The sequence below is a fragment of the Vicia villosa genome, linkage group LG4, assembly GCF_029867415.1.
Source record: "Vicia villosa cultivar HV-30 ecotype Madison, WI linkage group LG4, Vvil1.0, whole genome shotgun sequence".
NCBI classification, from domain to species: Eukaryota; Viridiplantae; Streptophyta; class Magnoliopsida; order Fabales; family Fabaceae; genus Vicia; species Vicia villosa.
This window is the reverse complement of record NC_081183.1, coordinates 25,045,209-25,063,385: the sequence shown is the minus strand read 5'-3', so window position 1 is coordinate 25,063,385 and position 18,177 is coordinate 25,045,209. Positions and strand designations below refer to the sequence as shown.

At 34.8% G+C, this 18,177-nt stretch overlaps 1 protein-coding gene across 1 annotated transcript; it reads left to right on the top strand.

Moving 5' to 3' along the window:
* Positions 1 to 12,769: 12,769 nt before the first annotated feature.
* Positions 12,770 to 18,172, top strand: LOC131594641 (uncharacterized). Its single transcript, XM_058866819.1, has 7 exons — positions 12,770 to 13,040; positions 13,776 to 13,902; positions 14,776 to 14,876; positions 15,883 to 16,177; positions 16,354 to 16,470; positions 16,564 to 17,485; positions 17,671 to 18,172. The coding sequence occupies exons 4-7, from the start codon at positions 15,884 to 15,886 to the stop codon at positions 17,679 to 17,681; spliced, it is 1,344 nt and encodes a 447-aa protein (XP_058722802.1). The 5' UTR covers positions 12,770 to 13,040; positions 13,776 to 13,902; positions 14,776 to 14,876; position 15,883; the 3' UTR covers positions 17,682 to 18,172.
* Positions 18,173 to 18,177: the final 5 nt, after the last annotated feature.

Here is an 18,177-nt window from a genome sequence, read left to right as displayed (position 1 = left end):
ACACATCACGACTACATCAACTTCACATATCAATTATCGCATAATTCTAATGTGACTCAATGCAAGATATGTGACGCTATGCATGTGGTACCGCAATGTGAACCCAACGTTTCACCGCTTTCCGATTCAATATCTAGAATCTAAGCCACGCTTCCGATCCGGACAAGACCAAAGCCCACCAAAATGTAAACATATAGTTTACCGCTTCCGATTCACTTTAGAATCTAAGCCTCGCTTTTGTTTCAAAGCAAACCACCTTTGTTTCAAGGCACACCATGATATGAATGTATGTACAATGTTAACAAACATATGCAATTAAGATCATCTCTACCATCTTAATGTTTAGCATATCACAATAATCCACTCTATGAATTATCCACAATATTGTACACAACATTCTTATCACATACGCATTATTCACATATAGTAGTCAACACGCAATTTCCAACCCACATTTCAATTAACACTAATAATTAATATTTATCACATGCTAATTCATAATTTATCAATTATATAAAATTTACTCTTTTCATAATAAACTAAGGGGCCATTATGAGTACACCATCTAACTTTTCATATAAGTATCAACCTTAGAAAGTCAAGGAACATATCCATTATTAATTGATATATATACATCACGTGGCATGTTTATTCAATATATATATGGGAACCTCATGTTCATACATACCACACTTGCACAGATAGTTATAGTCACTTCTATAAGTAAAGTAATTTAAAGTAATGATTTTCAATTCAACAAAATTATTGGGACTTGCATGTCCACCTCACTATTGCGGTTAACAACAGCCATTAGTTATTACTAAAACATGCTCTCACATTTCTCTTGGACCAATGGCAGTAGTGATATAACATCATCATCTAAGTAACAAAATAAAAGGAAATAATGGAATGAACAGGGCACATTGGAAATAGCTACAGTAGCGATTGGATTAAAGGAAAAGGACTACCCACGTTTCAATTTGTTAACACCAAGCATATGCAGATTTTCTTCTTTTCTTTTTAAATTGGATAAAGCTATCACAATAGCATTCTGTTCACTAAGATGTTGGTTTATGTTCCATTTTTCCCAAGTGCTAATCACTATGCTAAGTAAATAAATAACTATGTCTAGAATCTATCATTTGATTAAAGCTAAAAGCTGTACATTTCATTCATTATGTGGCTGCTAGCAATCACCTACCATGGCATGTAGTTCATATACTTGTTTCTAATAGAGCCAAAACGCTACAGTAAGTGACTAAGGGACTTGTTCTCTAAATTAAACAACACGCTACAGTAATGTAAGGTAAGTATATATCTTTCTTTTCATTTGGTATGCGCTACAGCAAGTAAGCTAACATTTTCTTCCCAGTTCCGGTTTCCACACATATAAGTATACAGAGTCCATCATTTTCGGTATTAAACTTCATCTTCAATTTTCAATTTCTCAACAAATTTCAGTATAGAAAATAGAAATCAAACAAACACATAGTATTCATCTATAGACAAAAATGAATGTATTAACCTACCCATTACACCATTATACTAACCCACAATGATTAGGGATTCTCCCCCTTACCTCTTGATTTTCTCCTCCAAAACCCTAGCTTTCCTCTTCTTGTTCCTCTCCTCCACTTCTATTCTTGAAAACCAGAAAATGAAATGATGCCTCTACCCTATTTCCTCTCTTACTATATTTATTTATTATATTGGGCTTTAAAATTAATAACACCCCCTAATTGCTTATCACTCCAATAAATAGGCCCAATTGATAAAATAGAGTAGTCAAATAAATAATATGCTCCAGCAAATAATATTATTATCCTTAATATTATATTCCGATTAATCCAATTAAATCCGACTTTTTCTCAAATAAGTAAAATTCAATAATAATATTATTTCTAATATTATTTCTCTACATACTCCACTTTATTAATTCTTCGATTAACCGAATAAATTTCAACTTCACTTAATAATTTGAACATGTTTCTCAATAACACTGACGATCCAATTAATTATCAAACTTCATCCAAATTAAGTAAATAAATCCTTATTTAATTTAATTAGTCAAATAATAAAATTCGGGCTGTTACAAGTGTACTAAAGATCCAATGGCAAAAACGTAACACCTTTGGTCACCCCTCAAAGAACCACCCTCCGCCTCTTCCTCCGAGGAAGATTCATCGAAAGATTCTTCGAAGAAGAAGCTGAGGTACCTCAATCCAAAAACCCTCCACCTCTTGCTTCCAAAAACCCTCCATCACCTACTTCAAACTCAAACCCTAAACCACCATCATCTTCTGATTCGGAACCGAAACCCACTTCACCTGTGAAACCACTTGCATCGAAGCCATTGAAGATTCTAACCACTCCTTCACCGGCTAAAGCTGGAACCAAGCGTGCCATCGAGTTTCAAACCACTGGAACCAAGCGTGCGACTGATAACAACGACACTAACTCGGACTTTTCTAAGCGTTTGAAGAAGAAAGCAAACAAAACTGAACATCATGGTTCCGGTGACAAGAAGGAAGCGGCGAGAGACTCTATCAAGAAAATGTCGGCTTAGAGACTATTCAGCGAGGAAGACAAACTCGCCATTCTGAAAGGTCTAACTGATTTCATTTCAACTAAAAAGGATCCTTTGAAAAACACACAAGCATTTTACTATTTTGTGAAGAACTCTATTCAAGCTGACGCAAACAAGGATCAATTGAGGCGTAAGGTTCGTATTCTGAAGAAAAAGTTTGAAAGAAATGATGAAAATTTCACCAAAGAACATGATCAGAAAGCTTTTGAACTTTTCATGAAGATTGGATTTAAAAAATAGAGCACCGAAAAAAGGCTTGGGTTCGGATTCTGTTTCTGCAAAAGAAGTATTAGTTGTAAAGAAGGAAGATACTGTGAAAAATGTTAAAAACAATTTGGCTTTTAAGGAAATGTCTAGGTTTGGTGATGGTTTGGGATTGTCTTTGGATGCTATAGAAAAGGGAATGGAATTGATGGGAGAATAAAAAAATGCTATGTTAGAAGGAAAATGAAAGAAGGTTCAGATTGCTGAGATGAAATTGTTTATGACTCGAGCGAAGCTAGTTAGAGAACAAGCTAGCATGATACTGGAGTCATTAGCTTGACTTTGGATGCATATAAGACATCAAACCTTTTGGTATAGTTTTTTTTTTGCAGGTTTTTAAAACCTTTGTGTTTTAGTTAATCTAAGTAACTGGTTCATCTTTTTGATATTGCCATTTGATCTTTCATGTTTTAAACATGTGTATTGAGAATGTTTTAAACCTCATTTTAAAATATTTTGTATCTGTCTTATTGACAGTATTTCTAATGTATCTGTCTTAGTGACAGTATTTCTAAAATATATATTATTGAAGTTTATAAAAAAAAATTAAAAAAAAAAAGATGAATGAAATAGCAAGATAAAATATTATTAATAGAATAGAACAAATAGTGTAATGGAATAGATTAAACATAAAAAATTATGGAGGCAAGCTTCTCTAAACTTGATATAAAGGGAAAGAATATTAACATTGTCAAAAAGAGAGAAAAATTAGATGGTGGGGGCTCCGTATCAATGTACATTCATCCACCACTCGCGTTCAGCCTTATCAAAAAACTAGTAACATACCCGTGCCTACGCACGGGTACCGATGTTGGATGGACCATTTACGTTAGAAAGAATATTAATTGTAACAAAAATTTATACTTGAAACAATAACGTAAAAATAAGTTTGAAAAGTTAGTATATATGACGAATTAAATGAGATGTTACAGGTAAGTATCTAAGGTTACTATAAAAAAAAATTAAATAGTGTGGATAATAATAGATTATGGGACAAATAATTGGTGTGGTTAATGGAATTGGATGTAATTTAAATTGAATATAAAAACTTAGATACAAATAAAAAAATGTAATTATTGGATAAGTGAATTATATAATATTATGAGTTAAGATTAAACAAATTATTAAGTAATATCAAATACGTGATATATATTAAAGATTAATTATAATAAAATACGACGCATACAATGTATAATTGCATTTAAATTTAGAACAATTGTTGGAGTAAAAATATCATTAAATGTCATAGTTAAAAATTTAGAATAGTATTTAAGATATAAATATATTTGAAAGAAATATATGATTTAATAATAATAAATAGATAATAGATAACAACAATGATGAATAAAAGTGTAGTTCAACGTTTTACACGAATAAAAGTAGAAAAATAAATAAATAAATTAATTGTAACTGCAAGGAAATGAAAGGGTGAGACATATAGGGAAGTGTTCCATGACATTTGTTTCATTTATCGCGAATCATCCATTCAAGTTATTGTTCTTCTTCCCACACCTTTCTGTGTTGACCCAAAAGAACCACCCGTAGACCACCTTTCTACATTCTCCGATACGATGGAAGGAGACGCACAAAATCACAGCCTGGCCACAGTGAAGATTATGAGTTCAAGGTATGATTATATACTTATGCGTTACTAAACTGTATGTTGCGATATCCACTGCATGCGCCGTTGTGTCGCACCGGCAACCTATTTTTCACATCGAGTTTGTTCACAAAGACACTGTGTATGTGTGTTAATGTTCTAATACATTATTGTCACAGAAAATAGGGTTGATGTGATGTATTAGATTTTACAGCTCCGTTGCATGTTCTGATATTGCATTTTTGTATGTTTAGATTTTTATAGGAGGACCGTCCACGGAACCTATATCAATTATGGCAATAAATATCAGTCTATCGCAAGATCGTTTTAGATATAGTAATCGTCACATCAATTGGTAGCTAACCTATTTGTTTATGCAGAAGTGAAGATGGTTCCCATATAATGAAACGTTCTGGGAAACGTACGCGGAGTGCCACTCTGAAAGCTATGTTGGAGGAGTTAGCACGTGCAAAGAAAGAGAGGAAAGAGGCAATGGAGGAGATCGCTGCATCGCAGGTGAAAACCGAACCTGGAAGTAAGGATGAACCTCCTGTTGTCAGGTGTGTAGCTGGACAGATTGGGCAAGAAGGAATAGGAGGCTTCCATAAAGGAAAGGGAAAAGGAAAGGTAGGCGGGTCTGGTGGTAGTTCTGAGAGAAACATGTATCACGCAACCCTTTATCGAAGATCTTTTTCTGCAAGGTATGAGTTATATTGATTCATTAACATGAACATGAAATGTTTTTGTTATATTCTGGTTGAACAGGCAGCTAGTAGGAAATAAGATGACCTTGTTTTGTGTCTGACCCTGTGTAGGAGTAATAAACTTGACAAAGTGTTGGCAAAAACAAAGGGAAAGGCTATAATAGTTGGTAATGGCGAAGTATCGCCAAGGGTGTGCAAGAAAGGAAAGGGGAAAGTTATATACTCAGGAAGTGCAGGTGGTGCGACACGAAAAACTTTGAATGAAAAGGTTGAACAGTCAAGTGACACCGAAAGGTAAATGTGTTATAAACATCGGTACATACGGTGAGGTCTTAATGATGTATTTAACCATAAAAGTTATGTGTAGTATATGGTGAGGTTTTGTTTTTTAACAGATTTTATTATGTTTATAATGCACCGTGTTTAATTTGCAAGCTGTTATGTTTTTCCATGAAGGAATGATTTTGAGCTGAATGGTCTGCCGTCTTCCAAGCATAACAAATAGCATAAGGCTGCAAATGCATCAGTCAAGAAGAACCCATCAATGGAAAAACGCAAGGCCATAGCCGCTTTGCCTGAAGAAATGTTGCACGGTAAGGGAAAGCAAAACATGGGAAAGCGTAAAAGTGTCAGATGTGTTCAAGGTGGACCCGGAAGCAAGGACAAAAAGAAGGGCAAGGTTGCAGAGACATATCCTGGACCTGTGGGTGGAAACTCGGCTTCAAAGGAATACTTTACGGTTGCATCCGATAGTGAAAGATCGGACACAAAAGGGTAATGATTTATTGTTTTGTAGTATTATAGTTGGAATCCAAAGAAAATTATTCCCAATTAATTTAGTAAAATTACAGGATGTACACTCCAATTTATGAGGAAGAGGAAGAAGAGTACTGGATACGTGAAGTCATAGATCCAAAGAAGATGCGTACCAATGTGTTGGTAAGTGCCTTATTAAGTGACATTGTTTATTCGTTGTAGCATGTATGATTTAGATAAACGTGTTGAATTTATGTCCTTTGTGCACCAATTTCCCGTCCACGTAATCAACAGCTGTCTTCGTGGAAGAAAAGGGAGAATAGTTATCTACGATGTAGATAAGGAAGTGTCGTATTACTGCGAGATTAAGAAGAGGGCAAAGAAGAAAGAGATGTACCTGATAGGTGGCTAGTACGATTTCGCGAAGGAAGCAGAACTGAATGTAGGTGACAAAGTGCACTTTGTCATCCGATACCCACCAGTGGATGAAATAATGGTTCATGTTGAGCGGCGGGGTTCGGTGTAACATTTGGTTATTTGTAGTCAGTATGTTTTCAAAGCTGTTGTTCAGGCATTTGGTTTAATACTCTTAATTATCAGACAATTTAATTTAGTGCTTGCAACTTATGACTAATGAACCTGGTGTTTTGTTAAGTTGGTTTGGTGATATTATATGTAGTTATCATGATTCAAGCTGTTTGTGAAAATTGAAACTTATGTAATGTTGTGTGCAATACGTCGTGTTGCATGGAATTTGATAAAATTATTGATCAGTACTCTTTAAAATAGTTTTTAGTGTGTATGTATTTTATTAATATTTATAGGCAAGTAATAAAGAGCAAATGAACCAACATGAGACGAAAGTGTATTTCACCATATATTGTTGAAGTGTTGATGGTGGATTAATGAAAGTTGCAGGGGAGTTACATTAGGAATTGTACAAAAAGCCAACATCCTCTTTATTAAGTATGTTGAAGTGTTGAATGTGAATAAACAAAACTTATTGTTTTGAATGCCCATTAAAAAATTTAATTATATATAGGTGGTATTATAGTTAATAACATAGGTAAAATATTAAATAATAATAATAATGTGGGTTAAAATAGTGCAGTAATTGAAAAAACAAAAAAAGAAATGAATTTTTGTAAAAATAAAAAAGAAAAAAGTGGTAAATGTTGCAACCCATAAGAATTAAAGTACGTTAATGGTTAGGGTTGTAATAGATACAATACAGAAAATAAGTTTTTGTATCTAACAATAAAATTTGAACCAATAAATTGCATTCCTAACCGGGATAATTGGAAATAAATAGAGTACAATATTGGGCTAAGAAAACAGTTGGGCTTTAGTTCCAAGGTATTGATCCAATGGGCACAAAGTAAGAATGATTAATAAGATATTTAAGGCAAATTAGGGCAACAACTATGTGCTCTGCTGCCGCTATTGTAAAATTCGTAACAGTTGGAATCGTGCACATCTGGGGTTCATCACGCAGCAGAAAAATGGCAAGCAATGGTTACGGGAACCCATTTTACGGTCAAAGACAAGAGAGGTGAGTATTACATTGGTTGTGTTACGTTTTCTTCCTAATAACCGTTTATGTTTTTTTTGGTTTAGCACCTCTTAGCGGTGGCATAAAATACTGTTGTTAACAATTTAAATAATTATGTAGGTCACTTCAATCACTTGAGGCCGATGCAAGATGGAGAAGAATGAAGATCGATAAGGCGATGAAATCGTACGTCGAGAACAGGCCTGTTGAAAGCGAAAAGAACATGGGATCAGAACTGGGAAACAGGGTTGTTGGTTCATCTGGTTCCAAAAGGACAAATGAATTAGGTAACTCAGTAGAGAACGGGAAGAGTGTGAAAAAAGGAAATGAATGGATTGACTGTGTAGTTGATGCAGAGGAGGCAAAGGTGGGTGCGACTGAAAAGGGAGAGTATTCAAACGAAGATAGGGTTTCGAAGAAAATGAATGGTCTGATAGGTAGTGGGTCAGCTTATATTTCCATATCCTCAGACAGTGACAGGTATTGGTTAACATAAATTTCATTAGTAATATACATGTAATATGTTAAAGTATGGAAAAAAAAGTTGCGTATGTAAATGTTTTTTATGCAGTTCGGAAGATGAAGATGAGATCAAAGAAAAAGTAGTTGGAAGGACCACAACATACCATGTATGGAAACTGAAAGTAAAGTGTGGGAAAACAGTTAGAAAACATCTGCTGGTGAGTAGGTTATGTTAGAATAATTATATACATTAGTACTAACAATAAGTTGGGCTATGAAATCATTGACTTACAATTTTGTTGTATGTTGCAGGAAATTCCTCAGAAAGTTGTTGGGATGAATTTGTTGAAGGACGATAAGGTGCTACAAATGCATGATGCTCATACAGGAAAACACTATGTTTGTGAAGTTCACTTTGCAGAGAAGAAGAATAAGGTTGAAAGTTTTATAGGACGTGGATGGTATGAGTTTGCCAATGAGAGGGAACTTAAAAAAGGAAACAAGCTGGTTTTTGCCGTTCGCAATCCTCCGACATCAAGATTAGTGGTTACTGTGGTGAATCGTTGAAACCATGGGCTTGCATTTAGACATTGTTGAAAACTTCTTTGTAAACAACATTGGTAGTTGTCGACTTGAACTTGTCGTTTTCATCGTATACCAATATTTTTATTCCTTGTTTTGTTGTGACCCTTGATATTGCAACATATATTTGACCATGAGTGAATACGTCTCTTGGCAAGTAAAGTCCCACTGTATCTAGAGACTGTCCTTGAGACTTGTTGATCGTCATTGCATACGATACCACTATTGGAAATTGACGCCATTTAAGTTTGAAAGGCCAAGGGGGTTGTGAGGGTGACATATCCATTCGAGGGATGTACACCAAGTTTCCATAACCTTTTCCGACCATTACCCTCGCTTCGATGACATGGTTGGCAAGCTTAGTTATCATTACCCGAGTGCCGTTACACAAACCCTCAGATTGATCGATGTTTCGCATAAGCATAACAGGTGTTCCAACCTTCAACTTAATGTGATGGTTAGGTAATCCGGAAGTGCTTAGTGAACTGAGAAACTCAGGTGTTAGGATATCAACTACGTTGGCGTCGTGAATCTCGGACTTATCAACCGTATTTGAGCTGTAATAATCTTTTATCTCCCCTGAGTCAAAAATAATGGTCTGTTAGTGACATAAATTAATATAAAAGAGAATTAGAAGGCATTGGAAGAGTATGACAACCTGGCATCAAATCAAGGACATGATCGTTTAGTTGATCAACAACTTCTAATGTAGAAGCAAGTATGGCGCGACTTTTGAGGTAGTCGTTGGACTGATAATTTTCGATAAAATCGGGGTACGTACTGTTGACAATGGCAACAACAGGGTCGTCATAATCTGTAATTAACAGTTCCGGTGGCAATGCAATGTCAGCGAATCCATCATTTGGCTCAGAAAGTTTTCCTTCACCTATTTGCAACAACCAATTCGAGAATTCTGCAATTTCTTTCTTTTCATGTTCATTTGGCCCGGACTGAAGTCGCATATTTTGCGTTAAGGTTAAGACTTGGACATCACGCCATATGTAAGAAGCATTAATGGCAGAATGTACGATATCCGAGCGACTCCCTCTGGGCACAACGGAGCAAGAGTTCCAGCTTGGCTGCCATTTAACTCTAAAAGCCAGCTCCAAGTCAAGCATCTTATCAAGAGCTAATGGGAACTCCAGAGGATCAGTGATTCCAGCCTTTGAAACAAAATAGTCTTATTGGTCAAACAAATGTTGAATACTAAGCAATCTATGAATATAATGATTTAAGTAATTAACCTGTATCATTGTATCCCACATTTGAGCAGCAGAAATTTCCAAGATATCCGTACATTCCCCGTCCCAAAATATGAATTTGCAAGGTACGCCTAAATGCACAGCCTCTATTTCAATTTTATACTTGGAATATGGATTAAAACCAACATCAACAAAGAGTGATTAATGAGAAGGAGTGAACGTGAATGAGACAGTTAAAAAAATAACTTCACCTAAAGATTTCGGCCTCAGTTTTATGTTTGTTATCGCATATGAAAGGAGGTTCATCACCACGAGCAGCTTTAGCACATGAATGGCATGCTCGGTAACACCAGCCAAAGGAAGAGGCGATAAGTTTTTTGGTTTCAGCAACGGTAGCGCAGAAAGAGACCTGCATTGAAGAAAATCGAAAAAGGCCTTAGCATATTATGTGGCAGTGTATTTGGAAATCAGTTAATATCCATGAAGAATTCTTCAAACCTGTTTCAGTTTCTTGATTTCACTGAGAGGCAGAGCCAAAGCACCAGACAACAATCTCTCATTGGAGTTTGTCTAGAATTGTCAGAATTCGTGGAGCGAGAGAGGTTCTGTGAATTTAGGCTAAGCTGGCTAGAGACCGCGCTCAAAGTGTCCTTAGGTATACTGCAACATAAACTCGGGAGTCACGCAAAAGAGGAATCATAAACTATTATTTAGGAGAGTGCTCAAAGTATTTAGGATACCTTTCAACGAAATGTTTCACTGCTGGCAAATCTGCGTTGATATGTAGTTTCGTAACATGGAAGGTGTTTGTAACCGAAAGCGGATACTGTCCTGCATTTTAAAAAGAAGACTATAAATCTATATTTAAAATTAGAGATTTGCATAAAAGAGTATTAAAAGTCCAACCTTCTTCTTTAACTTTTGCATATCGAAGCAAAAGAACAGTTGGCACGGACGTATTAACCCGTTCTTCGTCAAACTTGAAGAATTGAGCAGCATAAGTCTCCCAAAGGGTGCAATTAATTGTATTGTTGCTGGGCATGGTAAGTTATGGTTGTTAGTAAACTGCATATACATAAATAGACACTGAGAAAAATATTGAAGGTGGAAAGACGTACGTTGCATCCCTTAGGACCAAATTAACCTGTAATTTCTTACTTCCGCCATGTTTCTGGGCATACCCGATACTTTCAACAATACCAATAATGTTTGGGAGTCATATATATCAACAATAAAACATTATTACCGATAAGCATATAAACAAAACACATCAGATAAACATTATCTATGATATATATTACCGATAAGCATATAAACCAAAATCATTAGAGAAACATCATTAACATATATATTATATTACCGATAAGCATATAAACCAAAAACATCAGAGAAACATTATTAACATATATATTATATTACCAATAAGCATATAAACAAAATACATAAGAGAAACATTATTAACATATATATTATATTACCAATAAGCATATCTTTCTGAGTTTTCCCGGTTATAATATCAGCAAAACTCGTAAACATGTGTTGCTTTGGCTGTATCTCATGTTTGTTGACATCAGAAACAGTTGTTCCTCCTGTAAACTTCACCATAAACCTGTGGCCAGAAGGTTTAAACACCAACTTATTTGGCTCAACTTTGAAGTTCGACACCGTATAGGTCTGGTCCAATGCAAATCTGTCATTGTATGCAGCCGTATACGCCGTTGGTACAACAACATGGATATCACACCCCTGTGAAAGGTAGTATATGAGTCAGTATACTATTATACATATATCAAACGCTAAACCCTAACATCTCCTATCTGCAGCAACGTCAAACAAACAATGCAAAACTTATATTGACTCAATACATCTTCAAATATGCAACGTTTAAACCTTACATGTTTGTCGACAAAAATCATTTCAAAGTGTTATTTGTTGTTGGAAATAACACTCCATTTATGCTCCACACGAACCGCCACCTTCCACAAATCTTTTGTGTCATTGATGTCGGCAATTTTTTCGAACGGTCTGGCCATGGTAGAGAGAGGGAGCGAGATTTTTCGGTGGAGAGAAAAAGAAGGTTCAGCACAAATTTAAGGTGGTGGAGGAGAATAGAAGTTTGTGGGAGGGATATTGAAGAGAGAGGGGAAGATGAAGTAGAGTAGGTGTGATAAGTAGTGATATGATGGAAAAGGATGACATTTGAAAGTTTGTCTTCTTGAGAAAAAAAGGAAAAGTGGTACACGTGAAGGTTGAAAAAGTGATAATCTGCAAGGAAGAAAAAGAAGGAACAAAAAGTGTATAATTGGAAGGAAGTAGAAGACACCATCCACGTGTCAGCCAAAATTGCAAAGAAGGGTAAAACAGGTTTTTCAAGAACAACTGATTTTCTTATATGATAGATTGAATCATAATTCGCTGCAATCGGAAAAGCCCATAATCACACAGTCATGCAATGGGAGTCGTCTGATTTTAATCTGATGGTCTTGATTTAAACTGATATTTTATAGTTATAAACTTCTGCTGTTTCTGATCATCAGATCAAAATCTAACTGCTAATAAACTTTTGACTGTATGACTGTGTGAAAGTAACAACAGCAGTGAATTCAAATTACAAAAAATTGTAGTATCGTATCTTTAAAAAAATCACCAAAATTCAGACGTAGAAGCTGAAGATTCAATTTTTTTTATTAGTAGATGAAACCATTAAAATTAAATAAACATCCATTAAAAATATATATCAAAATATGCACTGACGGTGTATTTTACACGGTTATCCAATAGAAAACCACAAATCTACTCTATCATTAAAAGTTTTTTAAAATAAAAGGGGGCTTTAATTGAATATATGATTGTAATTGGTTGACAATGTAAAAACTATTTTACATTATTAGTGCATCACCCATTTTCTCTTTTTATATTTACATTGTCATCTAAGAAAAAATTATTTTATAATGTCAATGTATCATCAATTTTCTCTTAAAAGAAAGTGAATAATTAATACTAAAATCATTATACCCCTGAGTTGTCGTTTAGTTCATTAAAATTCTTAGTTCATTAAATTCCCTTATCAGAACCGTCGTTTTATTCCTCAAAAACAAAAAGAATCGTCGTTTCGTAAACGATACATATACGCTGAAAAAGCGGTGAACGATCAAGCGAGTGGCGCCATTTCGCATTGCAAACTTCCGAGTGAGTCCTGATTCCTCAACTTCTCTCATTTTCCCTTTCTCTCATCGCGTGCTTCAGCGCATTTTTTCGTTCTCTCATCGTGCGCCTTTTCTCGTTTCTCTCTCACAGAAAGAGGAATAACGATCCAAAAAACGATTCAAAGGTTTCTGGTTATTTTTTCTTCCATTTCTGCTTCGAATTTGTTGAATTTGATCTTAATCTGCACGTTAAATAATGCTTATTATTGTGAATGTTGAATAATTGATGATGAACTCGTGTAAGAATCAGCATTTTGATTTTTGATTTTAGCATGTTGTTTTGATATTTTGCTGTGTAATGTAATATATGAACTAAATTTACGTTTAATTAGGGTTTGAATTTGAACTTACTTCCATGGTTGATGATTCATGAATTCACCGAGTTAGTTACATAATACATTACATTGCATGTTAGAGTAAATTTTAATGTGTTGTGGAAGAATTATAAATTGCTATGTAGATACTGATAGCATGGTTTTTAAAAAACGGTTGCGGTCGCGTAAAAGTTTTCACGATTTCGATCAGTACAGGTTTCTCGACACTGATCGCGGTCGTCGCGGTGTGAATTAACCATAATTTGTTCTTTAATTTTAAAAACGGTGATGTCGCGGCCGGTTTTGCAGTCCCTGGCCGTTTTTTAAAACCTTTGTAGAAAGCGCATTTAATTTGTCGATGCTACTATGTACAGAATTGAATCTGATCTTAAACTACATGTTAAATAATGGAGTCGAGCTTACAAATTTGTGGATTTAATTTGTGGATGCTACTATGTACAAAATGGAGTCGAGCTTACAAATTACAATACCATGTATGATCTATGGATTTGTAAAGAATCATATGAATATGTGTTTTCTAATTAGGGGAAGAGGGAAGTTAGGAATGGGTGGTGGGAGAGGTTGTGAGGGAAATGGAGCGGTTGCCCATGTATGTTTCTTATGCAGATTCATTTCCAAACCAATTCCATATTGACGCAACCATCAATAACAGGTACATATCTCATTCTTAAATTGGATTCTGCAGCAAACTTGCAATGGAATTGTCTGTTAATTATGCACAATCAAAGCATTCATTAAACAATTTAGTAGTGCTATTTGTTCATTTGATATTTACATCTTGAAGTTGGAATTTTCCAACTCCATTGAGACCAATGCCCTGCTTATTTTGTTAGATGTTTGGCTTCATGGTGAACCATGTTAATGGAGTAAGTTAGTTGTTGAAGTAACCAAATTCAATTAGGCTGCCATATGAAATGAAACTGGAACAGTATATATTGGTGGTGCAAGTGAATATCATTTCCAAAACGTTCCATAGCTTTGGATATGGAGATTCAACTCCAATTTACAAACTATTGTATTTGGTGGACCAAGCATGCTAATTAATGTCTAGTGTAATATATTGAAATGTTTTTGTTGGAATGAGATGATTTTTATCTATTTACTTTGGTATCCTGTACAAGATATTTGATACTACTAGCCATTATTTTATTAAAAATGTTTCTATACAATAGAATTCATCAAGGATGTCATGTTGACTTAGCATGTTAATGAGTAGTATCAATTTAGGTTGCTTTTTTCCTGTTGAACTCATGTACTATGCAATTCTCATGATTTTCTAAACTAACATGCTGTTTGGAAACAAATGTCATTTATTTATGTAGAGTGCTATAGAAACTTACATGCTGCTGGAAATCTTTTCGGTTTTCTTAATGGAGAAATTACCATGCTGCTGGAAAACAGACTGTGCAAAATCAATTTATCTTATGCATAAAACTATATTCTACACAATATCTGTCATGGGATTCTTAATGTATTCTTTTTCTGAAACCGTATTCACATTTCTGATGTTGTGTTTTCTAAACAGGCATACCCGCAAAATACCAATCACTTGTATTCGTGTAATCAATCAATTAAAGACCGTAGTTGACAGAAATAGAAGATTGCATTATCATCTTCTTTGAAGAGGTAAATTTGTCATTCTTCCAACATTGAATGTAGTTGGTTTTTGGTCATGATCTTTGCTTATTGCTCTAATTTTTTATTTCAAAATAAAGTTGGTTTATAGGCACTTATTTGATGTTGAAATAAAAGTTTTTTGTTTTCATTTCTATAAAGATGATTTGTGTAAGACTATGTTTTCTTTTTTTAATGTCTGCTACAATATTGCTTTAAATTAAGCCACAATCATATATGTCTCATTTTGGTTTATTATTTCGTTTACATTTCATATTTCAATAGATATATCATTAAAATATTAAATTGCAAGTTTTATAATCAGTTGATATCTACGTCATTGTATCGTAGTTTTATCAATACATTTCATTATAATATAAAAATGCAATTACATTTACCCGTGCGTCCGACGCACGGGTATCTAACTAGTTAGTTCATTAAATTCCCTTATTAAGTTGTCGTTTTATTTCTCAAATAAAAAGAATCGTCGTTTCGGAAAAGATACATATATGCTAAAGAAGTGGTGAGTGAGCCGAGTGGCGCTATTTCGTATTGCCAACTTCTGAGTGAGTACTGGTTTCTCAACTTCTCTCATTTTTTTCTCTCTCATCGCGCTTTTGTGCATTTTTCTTTCTCTCATTGCGCACTTTTGCTCGTTTTTCTCTCACAGGAAGAGGGTTAGATATCCAACAACCGATTAAAAGGTTTCTGGTTATTTTTCCATTTCTACTTCAAATTTGTTGAATCTGATCTTAATTTGCATGTTAAATATGGTTTAAAATTGTATCAGTGTCAGACACATGCGCCGACACTTGTGATTATGTTTAATTTATTCATTTTTTCTAATTATTACGGGTGTCATTGTGTCAGTGTCAGGGTCGTGTTCGGGGTGTCCGTGCTTCATTATGGTGAATTGATAATGAACTCTTATAAGAATCAGCATTTTAATTTTTAATTTTAACATGTTTTGATATTTGTGCTGTGTAATATATGAACTAAATTTTTAATTTTTTGTTAGAATGAAAAAGGACTCGAGGGATTTCGGCAAAAAAAAGGTGTCTGGAAATTTTCCTGAGGATGGTGCCATCTTCATGTCAAACCGGAGCACTTTGAAAGAATGTTTTCAGAGGAATTTGTTTGGGTTGCCAGATAGTTTCGCTGATTTTGTTCACAACATCAAGGCAGGAATGATTTTGTTCCTTTTCGAATTTGAAGCAAGGAAGCTTTATGGGGTTTTTAAAGCGATATCAGATGGTGGCATGAACATTGTTCCTCATGCATATGTTTCATCAGGAAAGCAGTACCCTTCACAGGTTGTAATTTGTATTTTCATATTATGCTTGCCTTTTTCCAACTCATTCCCACAGATTTGGCACAAATTGATTTTATATTTTTACCTATATTTTGCTTTTCCTATTATTTTGATAAGATTTTATTTTTAGAATATTCTTATCTTTATGAGTTCATATATGTTTATGGTTTTGACCAGGTTAAATTCACCACAATCTTACGTTGTGACCCTCTTTCTGAAGATGAATTTTGTGATGTTATTCGAGATAACTATTTTACCACCTACAAATTCAACTTTGGTTTGTCCAAAGATCAGGTATGTTCTTTTTCAACTTTTGTTTGGGCTTCTTGCACTGTTTTACTTTTTCTTTTCAAGAAAACATTGTGACCCTCGTTGTTTTACTGGCAGGTTGAAAATCTTATGTGGATATTCAACTCAAGAAAACATGAAGTTCCGCACTCTCTTCTTCAGAAGAGAAGGAAAAAAAGAAAGTGGGATTTTCAGATTATAGAAAACGAACTAATAAAAGAGAGGTTTACCAACACTCAGAAAAAGAGGCTCGTCATGAACCACGGAGCAGCAGTAGCTGCTGAGCAAGAGGTGGAAAAGCTTTCTTTGTCTCCCAAGTCTTGTGAAAAGTTTGAAAGCATCCAATTCAATATTGATGATGCTTATGATCCTGAAAACCCTGGCTTTAATCATTCTTTAGGATCTGGGGCTCACTCTGCTGCTAGCTTTGAATCACATGAGCTTTCTACATTTCAAAAGAAGAAAGGAAACCTCCATATTCTTGAGGAAGAGACTGAAGATTTTATACCCTTGTGTTCTACAGACAATTCTGACCTTGAAGAAGGGGAGCTCGATAATTGCTCAGAAGAGAAGCAGACAGAATTAGATATGCTTGCCGAAAATAAATTTTCTTATATCCCTGTACCGCGATTTCTGATGAGTGATAAAGAATCTAACAGGTTAAGTGACTCTTCACCCACTGCTGTAAGCAGTTTACAGTCCAAAGATGAAACTGACACCCTTCCCTCAAAGGGTTTGTATTCCGATAAAACCAAAAATAGAACCAGTGTGTTTTCCAGGTTAAATTTTTCGTCAAAGGGTATTACTTCAAAGAATCACAATGATATCAATGGAAAGGACATTGCAGAGTATCACTGTCAATATGAATATGAGAAAATGGAAGAGGTCACTCGACAGATTGAAGATGGCAGAATGTATAAAAGAGCTAGTGTGTTTATGCGCTTGACCAGTGTTTCAGATGCTGCTCCCCAAATCCATTGTATGACAGGACTGTATGACCGAACTAGAGGGTGCATGAACGGTAAGTAGGAAAGTAAATTTTCAGAATTTGAAGTGTTTTTCAATCCAGGTCTCATAATCGTTGTCCTTCAAATCACAAAAATATTATTGAACATACATACATACTCATTTAACTATATATAATGCTAAGCACAATTATCTAATATGTTTTGGTCTGTAAACTGTTGTGGAAATGCTGATGACCAGGTAATTTCTAGATGAAGAGATGAAAGGAGACAGCGGAGGAGACTGTGAATCAATGGTGGTTGGATATCTCCAAAGGACACCAACATTTAAGTGAGAAGTTGTTCGGTGAGGGTGAGGCTAATAGAATAAAAGTTTACATGAATTTTAGGTGCTCATAGTAACTCAATCAAATACCTTTGGTGGAAGAGTTGTTAGTTCAGCAATCATCTCATGCGTTTATCGGTGCCAGGTACAGCACCAAGTGTGATCCTAAATTTTAAGGTGTGTGTGGTTCCTGATTTGGGTTGCACTTTTGAGTTAGGCCTCCAGATATAACTTGGAACAGTCTGCACTTCGCATAAGTGCTAAAATGTAGAAATGATAGAGAAAAACATCTCTCTAAATTGTATGACACATTTTCCTTTTTAGATTTCAAATGATTTAGACAATACCCATTGATTTTGATTGGACGACTATATAAACAGCATCTACAATTAAAAAAAAAAAAAGTAAATGTATACTTGTTGA